The sequence below is a fragment of the Salmo trutta genome, chromosome 28 (genome assembly GCF_901001165.1).
Source record: "Salmo trutta chromosome 28, fSalTru1.1, whole genome shotgun sequence".
Taxonomy (NCBI): domain Eukaryota; kingdom Metazoa; phylum Chordata; class Actinopteri; order Salmoniformes; family Salmonidae; genus Salmo; species Salmo trutta.
This window is the reverse complement of record NC_042984.1, coordinates 279,228-301,692: the sequence shown is the minus strand read 5'-3', so window position 1 is coordinate 301,692 and position 22,465 is coordinate 279,228. Positions and strand designations below refer to the sequence as shown.

At 45.0% G+C, this 22,465-nt stretch overlaps 1 protein-coding gene across 2 annotated transcripts in view; it reads right to left on the bottom strand.

Moving 5' to 3' along the window:
• The window catches only part of LOC115165233 (constitutive coactivator of PPAR-gamma-like protein 2), a gene marked incomplete in the record, with an annotated part of 62,859 nt that overhangs the window by 19,145 nt on the left and 21,249 nt on the right, over positions 1–22,465 (bottom strand). For both annotated transcript variants that reach the window (XM_029718227.1, XM_029718228.1), the window contains 5 exon segments: positions 7,493–7,749; positions 8,504–8,577; positions 8,780–8,882; positions 12,913–13,041; positions 13,399–13,481. In XM_029718227.1, the coding sequence (XP_029574087.1) occupies positions 7,493–7,749; positions 8,504–8,577; positions 8,780–8,882; positions 12,913–13,041; positions 13,399–13,481 (646 nt within the window).

The following is a 22,465-nucleotide window of genomic DNA, read 5'->3' as shown; positions in this document are numbered from 1 at the left end:
CAGTGGGTGTATGGTGTATCAGTGGGTGTATCAGTGTGTGAGGGTGTATCAGTGGATGTATCAATGGGTGTATCAGTGGGTGAGGGTGTATCAGTGGGTTTATCAGTGGGTGTATCAGTGGGTGTATCAGTGGGTGTATCAGTGGGTGTATCAGTGGGTGTATCAGTGGGTGTATCAGTGGGTGTATCAGTGGGTGTATCAGTGGGTGTATCAGTGTGTAAGGGTGTATCAATGGGTGTATCAATGGGTGTATCAGTGGGTGAGGGTGTATCAGTGGGTGTATCAGTGGTGAGGGTGTATCAGTGGTGTATCAGTGGGTGAGGGTGTATCAGTGGGTGTATCAGTGGGTGAGGGTGTATCAGTGTGTGAGGGTGTATCAGAGGGTGTATCAGAGGGTGTATCAGTGGGTGTATCAGTAGGTGAGTGTATCAGTGGGTGAGGGTGTATCAGTGGGTGTATCAATGGGTGTATCAGTGGGTGAGGGTGTATCAGTGGGTGTATCAGTGGGTGAGGGTGTATCAGTGGGTGTATCAATGGGTGTATCAGTGGGTGAGGGTGTATCAGTGGGTGAGGGTGTATCAGTGGGTGTATCAGTGGGTGTATCAGTGGGTGAGGGTGTATCAGTGGGTGTATCAGTGGGTGAGGGTGTATCAATGGGTGTATCAGTGGGTGAGGGTGTATCAATGGGTGTATCAGTGGGTGAGGGTGTATCAGTGGGAGTATCAGTGGGTGAGGGGTGTATCAGTGGGTGGGGGGTATCAGGGGTGTATCAGTGGGTGAGGGTGTATCAGTGGGAGTATCAGTGGGTGAGGGTGTATCAGTGGGTGAGGGTGTATCAGTGGTTGTATCAGTGCGTGAGGGTGTATCAATGGGTGTATCAGTGGGTGAGGGTGTATCAGTGAGAGTATAAGTGGGTGAGGGTGTATCAGTGGGTGTATCAGTGGTTGAGAGTGTATCAGTGGGTGAGGGTGTATCAGTGGGTGTATCAGTGCGTGAGGGTGTATCAATGGGTGTATCAGTGGGTGAGGGGTGTATCAGTGGGTGAGGGTGTATCAGTGGGTGAGGGTGTATCAGTGGGTGTATCAATGGGTGTATCAGTGGGTGAGGGTGTATCAGTGGGTGTATCAGTGGGTGAGGGTGTATCAGCGGGTGTATCCGTGGGTGAAGGTGTATCAGTGGGTGAGGGTGTATCAGTGGGTGTATCAGTGGGTGAGGGTGTATCAGTGTGTGAGGGTGTATCAGAGGGTGTATCAGTGGGTGTATCAGTGGGTGAGGGTGTATCAGTGTGTGAGGGTGTATCAGAGGGTGTATCAGTGGGTGTATCAGTGGGTGTATCAATGGGTGTATCAGTGGGTGAGGGTGTATCAGTGGGTGAGGGTGTATCAGTGGGTGTATCAGTGGGTGAGGGTGTATCAGTGGGTGAGGGTGTATCAGTGGGAGTATCAGTGGGTGAGGGTGTATCAGTGGGTGTATCAGTGGGTGAGGGTGTATCAGTGTGTGAGGGTGTATCAGAGGGTGTATCAGTGGGTGTATCAGTGGGTGAGGGTGTATCAGTGGGTGAGGGTGTATCAGAGGGTGTATCAGTGGGTGAGGGTGTATCAGTGGGTGTATCAGTGGGTGTATCAGTGGGTGAGGGTGTATCAGTGGGGAAGGGTGTATCAGTGGGTGTATCAGTGGGTGAGGGTGCATCAGTGGGTGTATCAGTGGGTGTATCAGTGGGTGAGGGTGTATCAGTGTGTGAGGGTGTATCAATGGGTGTATCAGTGGGTGAGGGTGTATCAATGGGTGTATCAGTGGGTGTATCAGTGGGTGAGGGTGTATCAGTGGGTGTATCAGTGGTGTATCAGTGTGTGAGGGTTTATCAGTGGGTGAGGGTGTATCAGTGGGTGTATCAGTGGGTGTGGGTGTATCAGTGGGTGAGGGTGTATTAGTGGGTGTATCAATGGGTGTATCAGTGGGTGAGGGTGTATCAGTGGGTGTATCAGTGGGTGTATCCGTGGGTGAAGGTGTATCAGTGGGTGTATCCGTGGGTGAGGGTGTATCAGTGGGTGTATCAGTGGGTGAGGGTGTATCAGTGGGTGTATCAATGGGTGTATCAGTGGGTGAGGGGGTATCAGTGGGTGTATCAGTGGGTGAGGGTGTATCAGTGGGAGTATCAGTGGGTGAGGGTGTATCAGTGGGTGAGGGTGTATCAGTGGGTGTATCAATGGGTGTATCAGTGGGTGAGGGTGTATCAGTGGGTGTATCAGTGGTGTATCAGTGTGTGAGGGTTTATCAGTGGGTGAGGGTGTATCAGTGGGTGTATCAGTGGGTGTGGGTGTATCAGTGGGTGAGGGTGTATTAGTGGGTGTATCAATGGGTGTATCAGTGGGGGTGAGGGGTGATCAGTGGGTGTATCAGTGGGTGTATCCGTGGGTGAAGGTGTATCAGTGGGTGTATCCGTGGGTGAGGGTGTATCAGTGGGTGTATCAGTGGGTGAGGGTGTATCAGTGGGTGTATCAATGGGTGTATCAGTGGGTGAGGGTGTATCAGTGGGTGTATCAGTGGGTGAGGGTGTATCAGTGGGAGTATCAGTGGGTGAGGGTGTATCAGTGGGTGAGGGTGTATCAGTGGGTGTATCAATGGTGTATCAGTGGGTGAGGGTGTATCAGTGGGTGTATCAATGGGTGTATCAGTGGGTGAGGGTGTATCAGTGGGTGTATCAGTGGGGTGAGGGTGTATCAGTGGGTGTATCAGTGGGTGTATCAGTGTGAGAGGGTGTATCAGTGGATGTATCAATGGGTGTATCAGTGGGTGACGGTGTATCAGTGGGTGAGGGTGTATCAGTGGTGTATCAGTGGGTGTATCAGTGGGTGTATCAGTGGGTGAGGGTGTATCAGTGGGTGTATCAGTGGGTGAGGGTGTTTCAGTGGGTGTATCAGTGGGTGTATCAGTGGGTGAGGGTGTTTCAGTGGGTGTATCAGTGGGTGAGGGTGTATCAGTGGGTGAGGGTGTATCAGTGGGTGTATCAGTGGGTGAGGGTGTATCAGTGGGTGTATCAGTGGGTGAGGGTGTATCAGTGGTGTATCAGTGGGTGAGGGTGTATCAGTGGTGTATCAGTGGGTGAGGGTGTATCAGTGGAGTATCAGTGGGTGAGGGTGTATCAGTGGGTGAGGGTGTATCAGTGGGTGTATCAATGGGTGTATCAGTGGGTGAGGGTGTATCAGTGGGTGTATCAGTGGGTGAGGGTGTATCAGTGGGTGTATCAGTGGGTGAGGGTGTATCAGTGGGTGTATCAGTGGGTGAGGGTGTATCAGTGGGTGTATCAGTGGGTGAGGGTGTATCAGTGTGTGAGGGTGTATCAGAGGGTGTATCAGTGGGTGTATCAGTAGGTGAGTGTGTATCAGTGGGTGAGGGTGTATCAGTGGGTGTATCAGTGGGTGAGGGTGTATCAGTGGGTGAGGGTGTATCAGTGGGAGTATCAGTCGGTGAGGGTGTATCAGTGGGTGCATCAGTGGGTGAGGGTGTATCAGTGGGTGTATCAATGGGTGTATCAGTGGGTGAGGGTGTATCAGTGGGTGAGGGTGTATCAGTGGTTGTATCAGTGCGTGAGGGTGTATCAATGGGTGTATCAGTGGGGTGAGGGTGTATCAGTGAGAGTATAAGTGGGTGAGGGTGTATCAGTGGGTGTATCAGTGGTTGAGAGTGTATCAGTGGGTGAGGGTGTATCAGTGGGTGTATCAGTGCGTGAGGGTGTATCAATGGGTGTATCAGTGGGTGAGGGTGTATCAGTGGGTGAGGGTGTATCAGTGGGTGAGGGTGTATCAGTGGGTGTATCAATGGGTGTATCAGTGGGTGAGGGTGTATCAGTGGGTGTATCAGTGGGTGAGGGTGTATCAGCGGGTGTATCCGTGGGTGAAGGTGTATCAGTGGGTGAGGGTGTATCAGTGGGTGTATCAGTGGGTGAGGGTGTATCAGTTGTGTGAGGGTGTATCAGAGGGTGTATCAGTGGGTGTATCAGTGGGTGAGGGTGTATCAGTGTGTGAGGGTGTATCAGAGGGTGTATCAGTGGGTGTATCAGTGGGTGTATCAATGGGTGTATCAGTGGGTGAGGGTGTATCAGTGGGTGAGGGTGTATCAGTGGGTGTATCAGTGGGTGAGGGTGTATCAGTGGGTGAGGGTGTATCAGTGGGTGAGGGTGTATCAGTGGGTGTATCAGTGGGTGAGGGTGTATCAGTGTGTGAGGGTGTATCAGTGGGTGTATCAGTGGGTGTATCAGTGGGTGAGGGTGTATCAGTGGGTGAGGGTGTATCAGTGGGAGTATCAGTGGGTGAGGGTGTATCAGTGGTGTATCAGTGGGTGAGGGTGTATCAGTGGGTGAGGGTGTATCAGTGGGAGTATCAGTGGGTGAGGGTGTATCAGTGGGTGTATCAATGGGTGTATCAGTGGGTGAGGGTGTATCAGTGGGTGTATCAGTGGGTGTATCAGTGGGAGTATCAGTGGGTGAGGGTGTATCAGTGGGTGTATCAGTGGGTGTATCAGTGTGTGAGGGTGTATCAGTGGATGTATCAATGGGTGTATCAGTGGGTGAGGGTGTATCAGTGGGTTTATCAGTGGGTGTATCAGTGGGTGTATCAGTGGGTGTATCAGTGGGTGTATCAGTGGGTGTATCAGTGGGTGTATCAGTGGGTGAGGGTGTATCAGTGGGTGTATCAGTGGGTGTATCAGTGGGTGTATCAGTGGGTGTATCAGTGGGTGTATCAGTGGGTGAGGGTGTATCAGTGTGTAAGGGTGTATCAATGGGTGTATCAATGGGTGTATCAGTGGGTGAGGGTGTATCAGTGGGTGTATCAGTGGGTGAGGGTGTATCAGTGGTGTATCAGTGGGTGAGGGTGTATCAGTGGGTGTATCAGTGGGTGAGGGTGTATCCGTGTGTGGAGGGTTCTGTATCAGAGGGTGTATCAGAGGGTGTATCAGTGGGTGTATCAGTAGGGAGTGTATCAGTGGGTGAGGGTTTGTATCAGTGGGTTGTATCAATGGGTTGTATCAGTGGTGTGAGGGTGATATCAGTGGGTGTATCACGGTGGGTATAGGGTGTATCAGTGGGTGTATCAATGGGTGTATCAGTGGGTGAGGGTGTATCAGTGGGTGAGGGTTTTGTATCAGTGGGTGTATCAGTGGGTGAGGGTGTATCAGTGGTTGAGGGTGTATCAGTGGGTGTATCAGTGGGTGAGGGTGTATCAATGGGTGTATCAGTGGGTGAGGGTGTATCAATGGGTGTATCAGTGGGTGAGGGTGTATCAGTGGGAGTATCAGTGGGTGAGGGTGTATCAGTGGGTGAGGGTGTATCAGAGGGTGTATCAGTGGGTGAGGGTGTATCAGTGGGTGAGGGTGTATCAGTGGGAGTATCAGTGGGTGTATCAGTGGGTGAGGGTGTATCAGTGGGTGAGGGTGTATCAGTGGGTGAGGGTGTATCAATGGGTGTATCAGTGGGTGAGGGTGTATCAGTGGGTGTATCAGTGGGTGAGGGTGTATCAGTGGGTGTATCAGTGTGTGAGGGTGTATCAGTGTGTGAGGGTGTATCAGTGGGTGTATCAGTGGGTGAGGGTGTATCAGTGGGTGAGGGTGTATCAGTGGGTGTATCAATGGGTGAGGGTGTATCAGTGGGTGTATCAATGGGTGAGGGTGTCTCAGTGGGTGTATCAGTGGGTGTATCAGTGGGTGTATCAGTGGGTGTATCAATGGGTGAGGGTGTATCAGTGGGTGTATCAATGGGTGAGGGTGTATCAGTTGGTGTATCAGTGGGTGTATCAGTGGGTGAGGGTGTATCCGTGGGTGTATTAATGGGTGAGGGTGTATCAGTGGGTGTATCAGTGGGTGAGGGTTGTATCAGTGGGTGTATCAGTGGGTGAGGGTGTATTAGTGGGTGTATCAGTGGTGAGGGTGTATCAGTGGGTGTATCAGTGTGTGAGGGTGTATCAGTGGGTGTATCAGTGGGTGTATCAGTGGGTGAGGGTGTATCAGTGGGTGAGGGTGTATCAGTGGGTGTATCAGTGGGTGTATCAGTGGGTGAGGGTGTATCAGTGGGTGTATCAGTGGGTGAGGGTGTATCAGTGGGTGTATCAGTGGGTGTATCAGTGTGAGGGTGTATCAGAGGGTGTATCAGAGGGTGTATCAGTGGATGAGGGTCACGGCTATGCTTTGTAGTCCGTAATATTTTTCAAGCCCAGCCTCATCCGACAAGCGTCAGAGCCAGTGCAGTAGGATTCAATATTAGTCCTGTATTGAGGCTTTGCCTGTTTGATGGTTCGTCTGAGGGCATAGCGGGATTCCTTATAAGCGTCCGGGTTAGAGTCCCGCCCCTTGAATGCGGCAACTTTAGCTCAGTGTGGATGTTGCCTGTAAGCCATGGCTTCTGGTTGGGGTATGTACGTACGGTCACTGTGGGAACGACGTCATCGATGCACTTATTGATGAAGCCAGTGACTGATGTGGTGATGTGGTGTACTCTTCAATGCCATAGGAAGAATCCTGGAACATATTCCAGTCTGTGCAGCAAAACAGTTCTGTAGCTTAGCATCCGTGTCATTTGACCACTTCCGTACTGAGCGAGTAACTGGTACTTCCTGCTTTAGTTTTTGCTTGTAAGCAGGAATCAGGAGGATAGAATTTTGGTCAGATTTTCCAAATGGAGGGCGAGGGAGAGCTTTGTACGCGTCTCTGTCTGTGGAGTGAATGTCTAGAGTTGTTTTCTCTCTGGTTGCACATGTAACATGCTGGTAGAAATGAGGTAAAACGGATTTAAGTTTCCCTGCATTAAAATCCGCCTCTGGATGAGCATTTTCCTGTTTGCTTATGGCCTTATACAGCTGGTTGAGTGTGGTCTTAGAGCCAGCATCGGTTTGTGGTGGTAAATAAGACAGCTATGAAGGCTTTTGACGAAGCCGTGAGGCCGATACGTAAAGTTTATTAAATATCAGTGATACTATCAAGAGCAGTGTGCGGTTTCCTTTTCCATTCGTCTTGTTCAACTGTTACCGTGCACCTGCAAAAAAGGATTGCTCGGATGTTCGAGTGCCTTTTGAATTTTGAAATAAGACAGCTATGAAAAATATAGATGAAAACTCTCTTGGTAAATAGTGTGGTCTACGGCTTATCATGAGATACTCTACCTCAGGTGAGTAAAACCTTGAGACTTCCTTACTATTTGATTTTGTGCACCAGCTGTTATTGACAAACAAACACAGACCACCACCCCTCGTCTTACCAGAGACAGCTGTACGTTATCCATGTCGTCTTTCAGCCACAACTCGTGGAAACAGAAGATTACAGTTTTATGTGTGTGTGTGTGTGTGTGTGTGTGTGTGTGTGTGTGTGTGTGTGTGTGTGTGTGTGTGTGTGTGAGTGTGTTTGTGTGTAGCAATGTGTGCATATCAGTGTGTTTGTGTGTTTGTATCACCGTGCGTGTGTTTCAGTGTGTGTTTGTGTGTGTATCACTGTGGGTGTGTCTTACTTGCTGCTGTCGTTTGGTTCTTCTCCATCAGAAGATGATGAAGGAGAGGGGGAGGGCCCAGAGGGAGCAGCCGCATGGTGATTCGGTAATCTACTTCCTCCCTGGTCATATGGAGCTGACCAATCGGTGAAGGCCATTTTCCCTGCAAGCGAATCGTTGCAGTCCTGCAGGTGAGGTGGGGGGTTCTGGAACAGAGAGGTGTTTCCTGGTCCGTACGGAGCATTCTGATAGGGGGACTTTACACCCTGGAGGGGGAACTGGGAGCAGAGAGATGTTAGAACTACAACGAGATGGAATACAGACACTGTTGCTGGTTGAGTGATAGCAAGAGTCAACCGAATACAAGAGGAGAGCCAGCTTCTGTACTGCTGAGCCAATACAAGATGAGAGACAGCTTCTGTACTGCTGAGTCAATACAAGATGAGAACTAGCTTCTGTACTGCTGAGCCAATACAAGATGAGAGCCAGCTTCTGTACTGCTGAGTCAATACAAGATGAGAGCCAGCAACTGTACTGCTGAGCCAATACAAGATGAGAGCCAGCTACTGTACTGCTGAGACAAGAGGAGAACCAGCGTCTGTACTGCTGAGTCAATACAAGATGAGAGCCAGAAACTGTACTACTGAGTCAATACAAGAGAGCCAGCTACTGTACTGCTGAGTCAAGAGGAGAGACAGCTACTGTACTGCTGAGTCAAGAGGAGAGGAGAGACAGCTACTGTACTGCTGAGTCAATACAAGATGAGAGCCAGCTACTGTACTGCTGAGTCAAGAGGAGAGGAGAGACAGCTACTGTACTGCTGAGTCAAGAGGAGAGGAGAGACAGCTACTGTACTGCTGAGTCAATACAAGAGGAGACAGCTACTGTACTGCTGAGTCAATACAAGAGGAGAGACAGCTACTGTACTGCTGAGTCTATACCACAGAAATGTGGAGGCCAACATGAACCCCACCCTTCCACAGTAAGCTTAGGAGGTAATAACTAGCTACATCAGAGACATGTGACTCCTACCTGGGTCTTTACAGTCTGCATCGCCCCCATGTGGCCCGGAGGTCCACCAAACGGAGCCGGCCCAAACCCTGGCACTACACACACACACACACACACACACACACACACACACACACACACACACACACACACACACACAGAGAGAGAGAGAAATAAATTACTTGTTTAATTTACTAGGTCTTTAAGAAAAAGCTTTAGCCAATCGTGTTTGTGTCACTGACTACAAGAGATACTGTATGACGGACAGCGGCCTTCGCCAATTACGGGGTTACTCACAGAGGTAGGGGGAGGTTCCCATGGAGAGTGGGCGGGGTTTAGAGGCAGCTGAGAAATACTCCACAGCTCTCTTAAAACGCTGCACCTTGTCCTCCATACGAGACTAGAGGGAGACAAATATATATATTAATTTAACCTTTATTTAAACAGGGAGTCACATTGAGATGAAACATCTATTTTACAAGAGAGCCCTGTACACATTACAATAGAAACAGAATATTAAAACACACGTGTATAAAACAATATAATTCAGCACAATAAAAAAATAAACATTTAATAAAAGCAATCCCTTCCAACTACATAGAGGTCCTCAATCAGTAATGGAAACTGCCTGAGAGGCAGCGGCCCGTCTAACAGCCTGAGAGGCAGCGGCACGTCTAACAGCCTGAGTGGCAGCGGCCCGTCTAACTGCCCGAGAGGCAGCGGCCCGTCTAACTGCCCGAGAGGCAGCGGCCCGTCTAACTGCCCGAGAGGCAGCGGCCCGTCTAACTGCCCGAGAGGCAGCGGCCCGTCTAACTGCCCGAGAGGCAGCGGCCCGTCTAACTGCCCGAGAGGCAGCGGCCCGTCTAACTGCCCGAGAGGCAGCGGCCCGTCTAACTGCCCGAGAGGCAGCGGCCCGTCTAACTGCCCGAGAGGCAGCGGCCCGTCTAACTGCCCGAGAGGCAGCGGCCCATCTAACTGCCCGAGAGGCAGCGGCCCATCTAACTGCCCGAGAGGCAGCGGCCCATCTAACTGCCCGAGAGGCAGCGGTACATCTAACTGCCCGAGAGGCAGCGGTACATCTAACTGCCTGAGAGATAGCGGTACATCTAACTGCCTGAGAGGCAGCGGTACATCTAACTGCCTGAGAGGCAGTGGCCCATCTAACTGCAGTGAACTCTGCATTGTTTTTTCATATCGAAATAACCCGTTCACTATCTTGGATGTTAGCTTCTTAGTCAGATGTTTTATTTGCGTTGCGAAGGACAACTTGTCATCAATCCAGACACCCAGGTACTTCTACTGAGAAACAAGTTCAATTTGGGCTCCATGTATAGCACAGATATGCAGGTCCTCAGGGTCAACATTTCATGACCTTGAGAACTGCATGAGCTTGGTTTTACTTATATTTAACACTTAAGATCTGTAAGTGATTTCTGAATTGAATCAAAGTGGTGCTGAAGTTCACGAACGGCCTGCTGCACTGAGGCGGCACAGGAATACAAAACTGTGTCATCTGCATAGAGATGGATGATACAAGTATTAACCGTGTTTCCTGTCATTAATATACAAAGTGAACAATAATGGACCCAATATCAAACCCTGAGGAACACCTTTTTGAATCTCAAGAAATTCAGATTTAACCCCATCTGTCAAGATGGCCTGAGTTCTGTCACTAACATAATTCAGATTTAACCCCCATCTATCCAGATGGCCTGAGTTCTGTCACTAAGATAATTCAGATTTAACCCCCATCTATCCAGATGGCCTGAGTTCTGTCACTAAGATAATTCAGATTTAACCCCCATCTATCCAGATGGCCTGAGTTCTGTCGCTAAGACAATTCTGAAACCATAAACAGGCTGTACAGTGGCAAGATAAAGTATGTGAACCCTTTGAAATTACCTGGATTTCTGCATAAATTGGTCATAAAATTTGATCTGATCTTCATCTAGGTCACAACAATAGTCAAACAGTGTGCTAAAACTAAAAAAACACAAATTATTGTATTTTTCTTGTCTATATTGAATACATCATTTAAACATTCACAGTGTAGGTTGGAAAAAGTATGTGAACCCCTAGGCTAATAACTTCTCCAAAAGCTAATTGGAGTCAGGAGTCAGCTAACCTGGAGTCCAATCAATGAGACGAGATTGGAGATGTCGGTTAGAGCTGCCTTGCCCTATAAAAAAAACTCTACATTTGAGTTTGCTATTCACAAGAAGCATTGCCTGATGTGAACCATGTCTCGAACAAAAGAGATCTCAGAAGACCTAAGATTAAGAATTGTTGACATGCATAAAGCTGGAAAGGGTTACAAAAGTATCTCTAAAAGCCTTGATGTTCATCAGTCCACGGTAAGATACATTGTCTATAAACGGAGAAAGTTGCTCCTCTCCCTAGGAGTGGCCATCCTGAAAAGATGACTGCAAGAGCACAGTGCAGAATGCTCAATGAGGTTAAGAAGAATCCTAGAGTGTCAGCTAAAGACTTACAGAAATCTCTGGAACATGCTAACATCTCTGTTGACGAGTCTACGATACGTAAAACACTAAACAGGAAGGGTGTTCATGGGAGGACACCACGGAAGAAGCCACTGCTGTCCAAAAAAAACATTGCTGCAAGTCTGAAGTTTGCAAAAGAGCACCTGGATGTTCCACAGCGCTACTGGCAAAAATATTCTGTGGACAGAGGAAACTACATTTGAGTTGTTTGGATGGAAAACACAACACTATGTGTGGAGAAAGAGGCACAGCACACCAACATCAAAACCTCATCCCAACTGTAAAGTATGGTGGAGGGAGCATCATGGTTTGGGGCTGTTTTGCTGCCTCAGGGCCTGGACAACTTGCTGTCATCGACAGAAAAATGTATTCCTAAATTTATCAAGCCATTTTGAAGGACAATGTAAGGCTATCTGTCCGCCAATTGAAGCTCAACAGAAGTTGGGTGATACAACGACCCAAAACACAGAAGTAAATCAACAACAGAATGGCTTCAACAGAAGAAAATACACATTCTGGAGCGGCCCAGTCAGAGTCCTGACCTCAACCTGATTCAGATGCAGTGTCCTGACCTCAAGAGAGCAGTTCACAACAGACATCCCAAGAATATTGTGGAACTGAAACAGTTTTGTAAAGAGGAATGGTCCAAAATTCCTCCTGACCGTTGTGCAGGTCTGATCCGCAACTACAGAAAACGTTTGGTTGAGGTTATTGCTGCCAAAGGAGGGTCAACCAGTTATTAAATCCAAGGGTTCATATACTTCTCCCACCCTGTACTGTGAATGTTTACACGGTGTGTTCAATAAAGACATGAAAGCGTATAATAGTTTGTGTGTTATTAGTTTAAACAGACTGTCTATTGTTGTGACCTAGAGGTCACCTAGAGGGTTTCTTGCCACTGTATATCCCAGGCCCACTGTTGATCATTTCTCCATCAAAACAGAACCATCAACAGTGTCGAACGCCTTTGACAGGTCAATGAACAAGGCAGCACTATGGGGTCAATTTCACGCCATATGTATTGAATTAAAAATAAAATAAAATCGTGAACATGAAAAATAAAGTTGAGACGGTAAACATATTTGAGGACGGATGAAATATTGGATGTTGAAATCATAAAGCAAACAATTGAAAGCAAAATGTATAGAATTGTAAACAAAAATAAGACAAAAGCAAAACCCCAAAACTTGTAAGCAAATCATTTTAAAGCGAGAGCAAAACTCTATGACAAATTATTTTAAAAAATATTTGAAAATGAATGCAAAAATAGTTTTCGGTTAAACTTTCCCAGCAACCAATCCTATTGAATACTTTTTGCCTACGCTCTTGCCTTCATGTACAACCTTTTGGTTACGCTACTCGTATCTTTGCTTTCACTGAGTCTTTTCGATTACGAGTTTTGGCATTATTTTTCCGTGAAGGGCGGGGTTTAGAGGGAGGCGTAGACAATGAGTCTCCTTTGGTCTGCTAGTTTTGCAGTGACGGTTCGTCTTAACCCAATCAATGAACATGATGGACAAGCTTTTTTTCCATTGGCTACTTAAGTAGACGGTCTGACATCACCACTACGCTCCAAGTCTTCCCCCCCGCATGCTCTGAACATGGAGAAGCAGTTACCAACACCTGCGCCAAACGTTGTGCAACAGGCAATTCACGTATTTACCTACGTAGTTAGAAAGGTCAGAGCCAGTGACACATCAAATCCTTGATTGGGTTAAGACAACTGTCACTCCAAACTAAAGTCCAGAGAGAGAGGGAGAACAGAGAGAGAACAGACAGAGAGAGGGAGGGAGGGTGGAGAGAGAGAACAGAGAGAGGAGGGAGAACAGAGAGAGAACAGACAGAGAGAACAGAGAACAGAGGAGGAGGGCGGAGAGAAAGAGAGAACAGAGAAAGAGAGAACAGAGAGAACTAGTGGTGTGTGTGTACCTGTGACTGTTTGAAGACGTCTCTGGCGATAACGTCGAGGTTCCCCAGGTCTTTAATGGAGGAGACGTACTCAGACACCGCCTTGATAACCACCTCACAGGGAGGCAGCACCAACTGGTGGGCACGCACCTAGAGGTCAGAGGTTAGGGGTCAGACACCGCCTTGATAACCACCTCACAGGGAGGCAGCACCAACTGGTGGGCACGCACCTAGAGGTCAGAGGTTAGGGGGCAGACACCGCCTTGATAACCACATCACAGGGAGGCAGCACCAACTGGTGGGCACGCACCGAGAGGTCAGAGGTTATAGACGATGGGCCAGACAGCAGGGGTATAGCTTAATGTTATGGTTTAGAGGTAAATAGAAGATATCGTCAGGATTAAAGGTCAGAGGTTAAAGATGGGCCAGACAGCAGGGGTATAGCTTAATGTTATGGTTTAGAGGTAAATAGAAGATATCGTCAGGATTAAAGGTCAGAGGTTATACCTTGAGTGAGGCCAGGGGGTGTTCTGGTCCTAAAAGGCTCCAGTGGAAGGCAGCCAGGTCCTCATCAGGGAGAATATGGTTGCCTATTGGGGGGAAAGAAAAAGAGGGATCGAGAAAGCCCAGCGGTATGTGCAGCCTTACAGCAAGAACCAAGGTTTTAATGAAGGTTTGTCAGCTTGTTCTCGTGTTTGTATTTTTGATCTCATCTCCTTCGCTCCTCCGTGCTGTGCAATTTCCCATTTACACCAGAGATCTGTATATAATGACGAGATGCATGTCTCCGCCATAACAATAGGAGTCGTCCCAAAGGCAGGAAGGCAGGCGACAAGCTGTGGTCCAAAATAAACCCAGAGAAACGCATTGGCCTTATTTTGGACACATTTTATCTTTGCCTCTTCCTCTATGGTTTACACACACCAAGCCCCTCCCCCTGCCTCTCACACCAAGCCCCTCCCCCTGCCTCACACACCAAGCCCCTCCCCCTGCCTCACACACCAAGCCCCTCCCCCTGCCTCACACACCAAGCCCCTCCCCCTGCCTCACACACCAAGCCCCTCCCCCTGCCTCACACACCAAGCCCCTCCCCCTGCCTCACTCACCAAGCCCCTCCCCCTGCCTCACACACCAAGCCCCTCCCCCTGCCTCACACACCAAGCCCCTCCCCCTGCCTCACACACCAAGCCCCTCCCCCTGCCTCACACACCAAGCCCCTCGGTGTGGGAAGCAGAGGAGAGGGAGAAAGATGACTCAAGTAGATAACGGAGTAAACTATAAAAACGGTTGCGCATCACATTTTGCTTTTTAGTGACGGGGCAGTAATAGGAAATTCAGATGAATGACGTGTCCAAAGTAAACTGCTTGTTACTCAGGCCCAGAAGCTAGGATATGCATATAATTTGGATAGAAGATTTGGATAGAACACACTCTAAAGTTTCCAAAACTGTTAAAATAATGTCTGTGAGTATAACAGAACTGATATGGCAGGCAAAAACCTGAGGAAAATCCATCCAGGGAGTAGGCCTAACGAACAGCAAAAGCACTTGCCTATGTCAATCTACTATCCCCCATAGTACAAAAGTTGACCTATTCTATTCTGTGTATGAAATATTTATTCCAAACCTAGTCTGGGACAGTTGGGGGATGCGATAGATCCCAACTACTTGCATCAAAAAAACTGTTTTAAGCAATAAGCCTGACAACAGATCAGAAAGTTTAGCTTACAATGTTGATAAATTATTCGGCTATTTCTTCACATTATAAGTGCAGCAATGCGCACATGGTAGTAGGATATAAGCGAGAATGTTCCATTAGCGGAAAACACCATTATCAAAAGTGACCGCAAATGCGATTATGCACATAATGCTTTTATTATAAAGGTGCATTTTTATGGTGAAAATGATCTTCCCCAAACTGGAAACTCACGCGCTGCTTAAATATGCCAGTTAGGCTCTACACCCCTTGTAAAGGAGATTAATGTGCTTAAATGTAAAAAGTTATTTGGTCACTTAAGTTGTGATACAAACCTTATTAAAACATATAGGACTATGGACTACTAACCTTATTAAACATATAGGACTATGGACTACTAACCTTATTAAAACATATAGGACTATGGACTACTAACCTTATTAAAACATATAGGACTATGGGCTACTAACCTTATTAAACATATAGGACTATGGACTACTAACCTTATTAAACATATAGGACTATGGGCTGGGCTACATGAGGTGTGATACTAACCTTATTAAAACATATAGGACTATGGACTACTAACCTTATTAAAACATATAGGACTATGGGCTACTAACCTTATTAAAACATATAGGACTATGGGCTACTAACCTTATTAAACATATAGGACTATGGGCTACTAACCTTATTAAACATATAGGACTATGGGCTACTAACCTTATTAAAACATATAGGACTATGGGCTACTAACCTTATTAAAACATATAGGACTATGGGCTACTAACCTTATTAAACATATAGGACTATGGGCTGGGCTACATGAGGTGTGATACTAACCTTATTAAAACATATAGGACTATGGACTACTAACCTTATTAAAACATATAGGACTATGGGCTACTAACCTTATTAAACATATAGGACTATGGGCTACTAACCGTATTAAACATATAGGACTATGGGCTCCTAACCTTATTAAAACATATAGGACTATGGACTACTAACCTTATTAAAACATATAGGACTATGGGCTACTAACCTTATTAAACATATAGGACTATGGGCTACTAACCGTATTAAACATACAGGACTATGGGCTACTAACCTTATTAAACATATAGGACTATGGGCTACTAACCTTATTAAACATATAGGACTATGGGCTACTAACCTTATTAAACATATAGGACTATGGGCTACTAACCTTATTAAAACATATAGGACTATGGGCTACTAACCTTATTAAAACATATAGGACTATGGGCTACTAACCTTATTAAACATATAGGACTATGGGCTACTAACCGTATTAAACATATAGGACTATGGGCTCCTAACCTTATTATAACATATAGGACTATGGACTACTAACCTTATTAAACATATAGGACTATGGGCTACGAACCTTATTAAAACATATAGGACTATGGGCTACTAACCTTATTAAACATATAGGACTATGGGCTACTAACCTTATTAAACATATAGGACTATGGGCTACGAACCTTATTAAAACATATACCGTAAATTCCGGACTATAAGCTGCAACTTTTTTCCCAGGCTTTGAACCCCGCGGCTTAAACAATGACGTGGCTAATATATGGATTTTTCCCGCTTTTTGGCGGCATGAAGCTTTCATTAGACCAATGAAATTGCCGAACGGGTTAAGGTCAAACAACTTTTTTGTTTACTGTTTAGATTAAATCGAGCGCTCTCAAACTTCCCATCATTCTGATTACGGTAGTCATTTTGTCACCCTCATCATGGCAAAGACACGGAGAAATGCATATGATGCAGCTTTCAAGTTGAAGGCGATTGATCTGGCTGTTGGAAAAGGAAATAGAGCTGCTGTACGGGAGCTTGGTCTTAATGAGTCGATGATAAGACGTTGGAAACAGCAGCGTTAGGAATTGACTCAGTGCAAAAAGACAACTAAAGCTTACTGCTAATTATTATTTTTTTGTTACAAGCCGTGTTTCGTTAAAGCCTATTTATTTTTGTTACAAGCCGTGTTTCGTTAAAGCCTATTTATTTTTGTTACAAGCCGTGTTTCGTTAAAGCCTATTTATTTTTGTTACAAGCCGTGTTTCGTTAAAGCCTGTGTAAAGTTCATTTGTTTCAATGTACCGGGAGGCACCTGCGGCTTACAGACATGTGCGGCTTATTTATGTTCAAAATATATTTATTTTTTTAATTCAGTGGGTGCGGCTTATATTCAGGTGCGCTTAATAGTCCGGAAATTACAGTAGAACTATGGGCTAGACTACATGAGGTGTGATACTAACCTTATTAAAACATATAGGACTATGGGCTACTAACCTTATTAAACATATAGGACTATGGGATACTAACCTTATTAAATATATAGGACTATGGGCTACTAACCTTATTAAAACATATAGGACTATGGGCTACTAACCTTGTTAAACATATAGGACTATGGGCTGGGCTACATGAGGTGTGATACTAACCTTATTAAAACATATAGGACTATGGGCTACTAACCTTATTAAACATATAGGACTATGGGCTACTAACCTTATTAAAACATATAGCACTATGGGCTACTAACCTTATTAAAACATATAGGACTATGGGCTACTAACCTTATTAAAACATATAGGACTATGGACTACTAACCTTATTAAAACATATAGGACTATGGACTACTAACCTTATTAAAACATATAGGACTATGGACTACTAACCTTATTAAAACATATAGGACTATGGGCTAGGCTACATGAGGTGTAATACTAACCTTATTAAAACATATAGGACTTTGGCCTACTAACCTTATTAAACATATAGGACTATGGGCTACTAACCTTATTAAAACATATAGGACTATGGGCTACTAACCTTATTAAACATATAGGACTATGGGCTGGGCTACATGAGGTGTGATACTAACCTTATTAAAACATATAGGACTATGGGCTACTAACCTTATTAAAACATATAGGACTATGGGCTACTAACCTTATTAAACATATAGGACTATGGGCTACTAACATTATTAAACATATAGGACTATGGGCTACTAACCTTATTAAACATATAGGACTATGGGCTACTAACCTTATTAAACATAGGACTATGGGCTACTAACCTTATTAAACATATAGGACTATGGACTACTAACCTTATTAAACATATAGGACTATGGGCTACTAACCTTATTAAACATATAGGACTATGGGCTACTAACCTTATTAAACATATAGGACTATGGGCTACTAACCTTATTAAACATATAGGACTATGGGCTAGGCTACATGAGGTGTACGACTATGATTTGAAAAAGTCACAAATAAAAGGCAGGCGCTGTTTCTTCCCTTATGCTGGGCATCATTCACAAGTGATAATATATAATATTGTCACCAATCAGACTATTCATGATTTAAATAATACAAGTGACCTAAATAATACAAGTTTGACATTAGTTTTGATTTAGAATGGACCATTGTCATTCACCTGTATCAAAACAGGGGCAGCGGAAACACATCTATGCACTTAACTAACGAATGGAGGACGCTTTTCCCTTGGTTCATTTTCATGGCATCCTGTTGTAAAGAGAAGCAATGTGCTTAATATTAGAAACGTTTAGAAATAAATATAGTAGGTCTGGCCTATAGAAAGCTGATGGGATCCTCCGCTTTTTAATAGAGGCCATCACTCTGTTTTCCTCACACAATTGCATAGCCTATAGAAATATTGCCCAACATGAGCTCATGGGCTCTCATGAAGTGTTAGATTAGATTTTAAATTACATTTGTATTGATGTCAGAATGATTACAGGGACAACAGAGTGCTGAGTACCAGATAGCAAGAGACAACAGAGTGCTGAGTACCAGGCAGTTAACAAGGGACAACAGAGTGCTGAGTACCAGGCAGTTAGCAAGGGACAACAGAGTGCTGAGTACCAGACAGCAAGAGACAACAGAGGGCTGAGTACCAGGCAGTTAACAAGAGACAACAGAGTGCTGAGTACAAGGCAGTTAGCAAGGGACAACAGAGTGCTGAGTACCAGACAGCAAGAGACAACAGAGTGCTGAGGACCAGGCAGTTAACAAGGGACAACAGAGTGCTGAGTACCAGGCAGTTAGCAAGGGACAACAGAGTGCTGAGTACCAGGCAGTTAACAAGGGACAACAGAGTGCTGAGTACCAGACAGCAAGAGACAACAGAGGGCTGAGTACCAGGCAGTTAACAAGAGACAACAGAGTGCTGAGTACAAGGCAGTTAGCAAGGGACAACAGAGTGCTGAGTACCAGACAGCAAGAGACAACAGAGTGCTGAGGACCAGGCAGTTAACAACGGACAACAGAGTGCTGAGTACCAAGCAGTTAACCTGTTAGGGCTAGGGGGCAGTATTTACACAGCCGGATAAAAAACGTACCCGATTTAATCTGGTTACTACTCCTGCCCAGTAACTAGAATATGCATATAATTATTCGCTTTGGATAGAAAACACCCTAAAGTTTCTAAAACTGTTTGAATGGTGTCTGTGAGTATAACAGAACTCATATGGCAGGCAAAAACCTGAGAAGATTTCATGCAGGAAGTGGCCTGTCTGACAAGGTGTCGTTCTTCTTGTCTCTGTTTATTGAAGAGTCAGGATCTTAGCTGTAACATGACACTTCCTACGGCTCCCATAGGCTCTCAGAGCCCGGGAAAAAGCTGAACGATATCGAGGCAGCCTCTGGCTGAAACACATTATCGCCTTTGCCAAGTGGCCGATCAGAGGACAAAGGGCTTAGGCGCGTGCCCGAGTCGACCCAGTAATATTTTCTCTTTCGTCTGTTTACCTAATTGCAGATTCCCGGTCGGAATATTATCGCTTTTTTTACGAGAAAAATGGCATAAAAATTGATTTTAAACAGCGGTTGACATGCTTCGAAGTACGGTAATGAAATATTTAGAAATCTTTTGTCACGAAATGCGCCGTGCGCATGACCGTTATTTACCATTCGGATAGTGTCTTGAACGCACGAACAAAACGCCGCTGTTGGAACATAACTATGGATTATTTTGGACCAAACCAACATTTGTTATTGAAGTAGAAGTCCTGGGAGTGCATTCTGACGAAGAACAGGAAAGGTAATCAAACTTTTCTAATAGTAAATCGGAGTTTGGTGAAGGCTAAACTTGCTGGGTGTCTAAATAGCTAGCCCTGTGATGCCGGGCTATCTACTTAGAATATTGCAAAATGTGCTTTCACCGAAAAGCTATTTTAAAATCGGACATCGAGTGCATAGAGGAGTTCTGCATCTATAATTCTTAAAATAATTGTTATGCTTTTTGTGAACATTTATCGTGAGTAATTTAGTAAATTGTTAGTAAATTCGCCGGAAGTTTGCGGGGGGTATGCTAGTTCTGAACGTCAAATGCTAATGTAAAAAGCTGGTTTTTGATATAAATATGAACTTGATTGAACTAAACATGCATGTATTGTATAACAATGTCCTAGGTGTGTCATCTGATGAAGATCAAAGGTTAGTGCTGCATTTAGCTGTCTTCTGGGTTTTTGTGACATATGCTAGCTTGAAAAATGGGTGTCGGATTATTTCTGGCTGGGTACTCTGCTGACATAATCTAATGTTTTGCTTTCGTTTTAAAGCCTTTTTGAAATCGGACAGTGTGGTTAGATTAACGAGAGTCCTGTCTTTAACCTGTCTGGGCTAGGGGGCAGTATTGAGAATTTTGGAAAAAATATGTTCCCATTTTTAACTGCCTCCTACACCAACTCAGAAGCTAGAATATGCATATTATTGTTCAGGTTTGGATAGAAAACACTCTGAATTTTCTAAAACTGTTTGAATGGTGTCTGTGAGTATAACAGAACTCCTATGGCAGGCAAAAACCTGACAAGGTTTCAAGCAGGAAGTACCCTGTCTGACAAGGAGTCGTGCGTCTTGCATCTTTTTATTGAAAAGTAAGGATCTTAGCTGTAACGTGACAATTCCCAGGGCTCCAATAGGCTCTCAGAGCCCGCGAAAAACCTGAAGGTTTACGAGGGAGCCTCAGGTTGAAACAGATTATCGCCTTTTGTAAGTGGCTGCTCCGAGGACCTTTGAATGATGCGCGTGCATGAGTCGCTTCTGAGGAGAAATTTTATTCGTCTGTTTAGGCTCAATGCATACTCCCGGTCGGAATATTATCACTTCTCTACGACATAAATGGCATAAAAATTGGTTTTAAACAGCGGTTGACATGCTTCGAAGTACGGTAATGGAATATTTAGACATTTTTGACACGCCAATGCGCCATGCGCGAGACCGTGAAGAAGCATTCTAGAACTCACGAACAAAACGTCGCTGTTTGGATATAACGATGGATTATTTGGGACCAAACCAACATTTGTTATTGAAGTAGAAGTCCTGGCAGTGTATTCTGATGAAGAACAAGCAAGGTAAGAACATTTTTCTTATAGGAAATGTGATTTTGGTGAAGGCTAAACTTGCAGGGTGTCTAAATAGCTAGCCCTGTAACGCCGGGCTATGTACTTAGATTATTGCAAAATGTGCTTCATCCGAAAAGCTATTTTAAAATCGGACATATCGAGTGCATAGAGGAGTTCTGTATCTATAATTCTTAAAATAATTGTTATGCTTTTTGTGAACGTTTATCGTGAGTAATTTAGTAAAATCACCGGAAGTGTTCGGTGGGAATGCTAGTTCTGAACGTCACATGCTAATGTAAAAAGCTGGTTTTTGATATAAATATGAACTTGATTGAACAGACATGCATGTATTGTATAACACAATGTCCTAGGTGTGTCATCTGATGAAGATCATCAAAGGTTAGTGCTGCATTTAGCTATGGTTTGGGTTTATGTGACATGATATGCTAGCTTGAAAAATGGCTGTGTGATTATTTCTGGCTGGGTACTCTGCTGACATAATCTAATGTTTTGCTTTCGCTGTAAAGCCTTTTTGAAATCGGACAGTTTGGTTAGATAAAGGAGAGTCTTGTCTTTAAATAGCTGTAAAATAGTCATATGTTTGAGAAATTGAAGTAATAGTATTTCTAACGATTCAAAAATCGCGCCACTGGATTTCAGTGGCTGTTACGTAGGTGGGACGATTTCGTCCCACATACCCTAGAGAGGTTAAATAGCTGTAAAATAGTCATATGTTTGAGAAATTGAAGTAATAGCATTTCTAAGGTATTTGAAAATCGCGCCACAGGATTCAACTGGCTGTTAAGTAGGTGGGACGATTTGGTGCCACCTGCCCTAGAGAGGTTAACAACGGACAACAGAGTGCTGAGTACCAGGCAGTTAACAAGAGACAACAGAGTGCTGAGTACCAGGCAGTTAACCTGTCAAGGTATAGGGGGCAGTATTTTCCATATTGGATGAAAAGCGTGCCCAAATTAAACTGGTTACTACTCTGGCCCAGAAACTAGAATATGAATAGTATTAGGATAGAAAACACTCTGACGTTTCTAAAACTGTTTGAATGATGTCTGTGAGTATAACAGAACTCATATGGCAGGCAAAAACCTGAGAAAAATCCAACCAGGAAGTGGGAAATCTGAGAATTGTAGTTCTTTTGAATCCCTATCGAAACTACAGTGTCTGAGGGGTCACGTTGCACTTCCTAAGGCTTCCATTGGCTGTCAACAGCTTTCAGAAAGTTCTTTCAGCATTCTCCTATCACTGGGCAGAGTATAGTAGCTCAGTCAATCAGTGGACTGCCTGAGGGCAAAGAGATTGGATATGCGCGATCCCGCGAGCACGCCGTTCCTTCTTTTTCTTCTTGAATGAATATGCTATTGTCCGGTTGGAATATTATCACAAATTTACGTTAAAAATACCATAAAGATTGATTTTAAACAGCGTTTGACATGCTTCTAAGAACGGTAA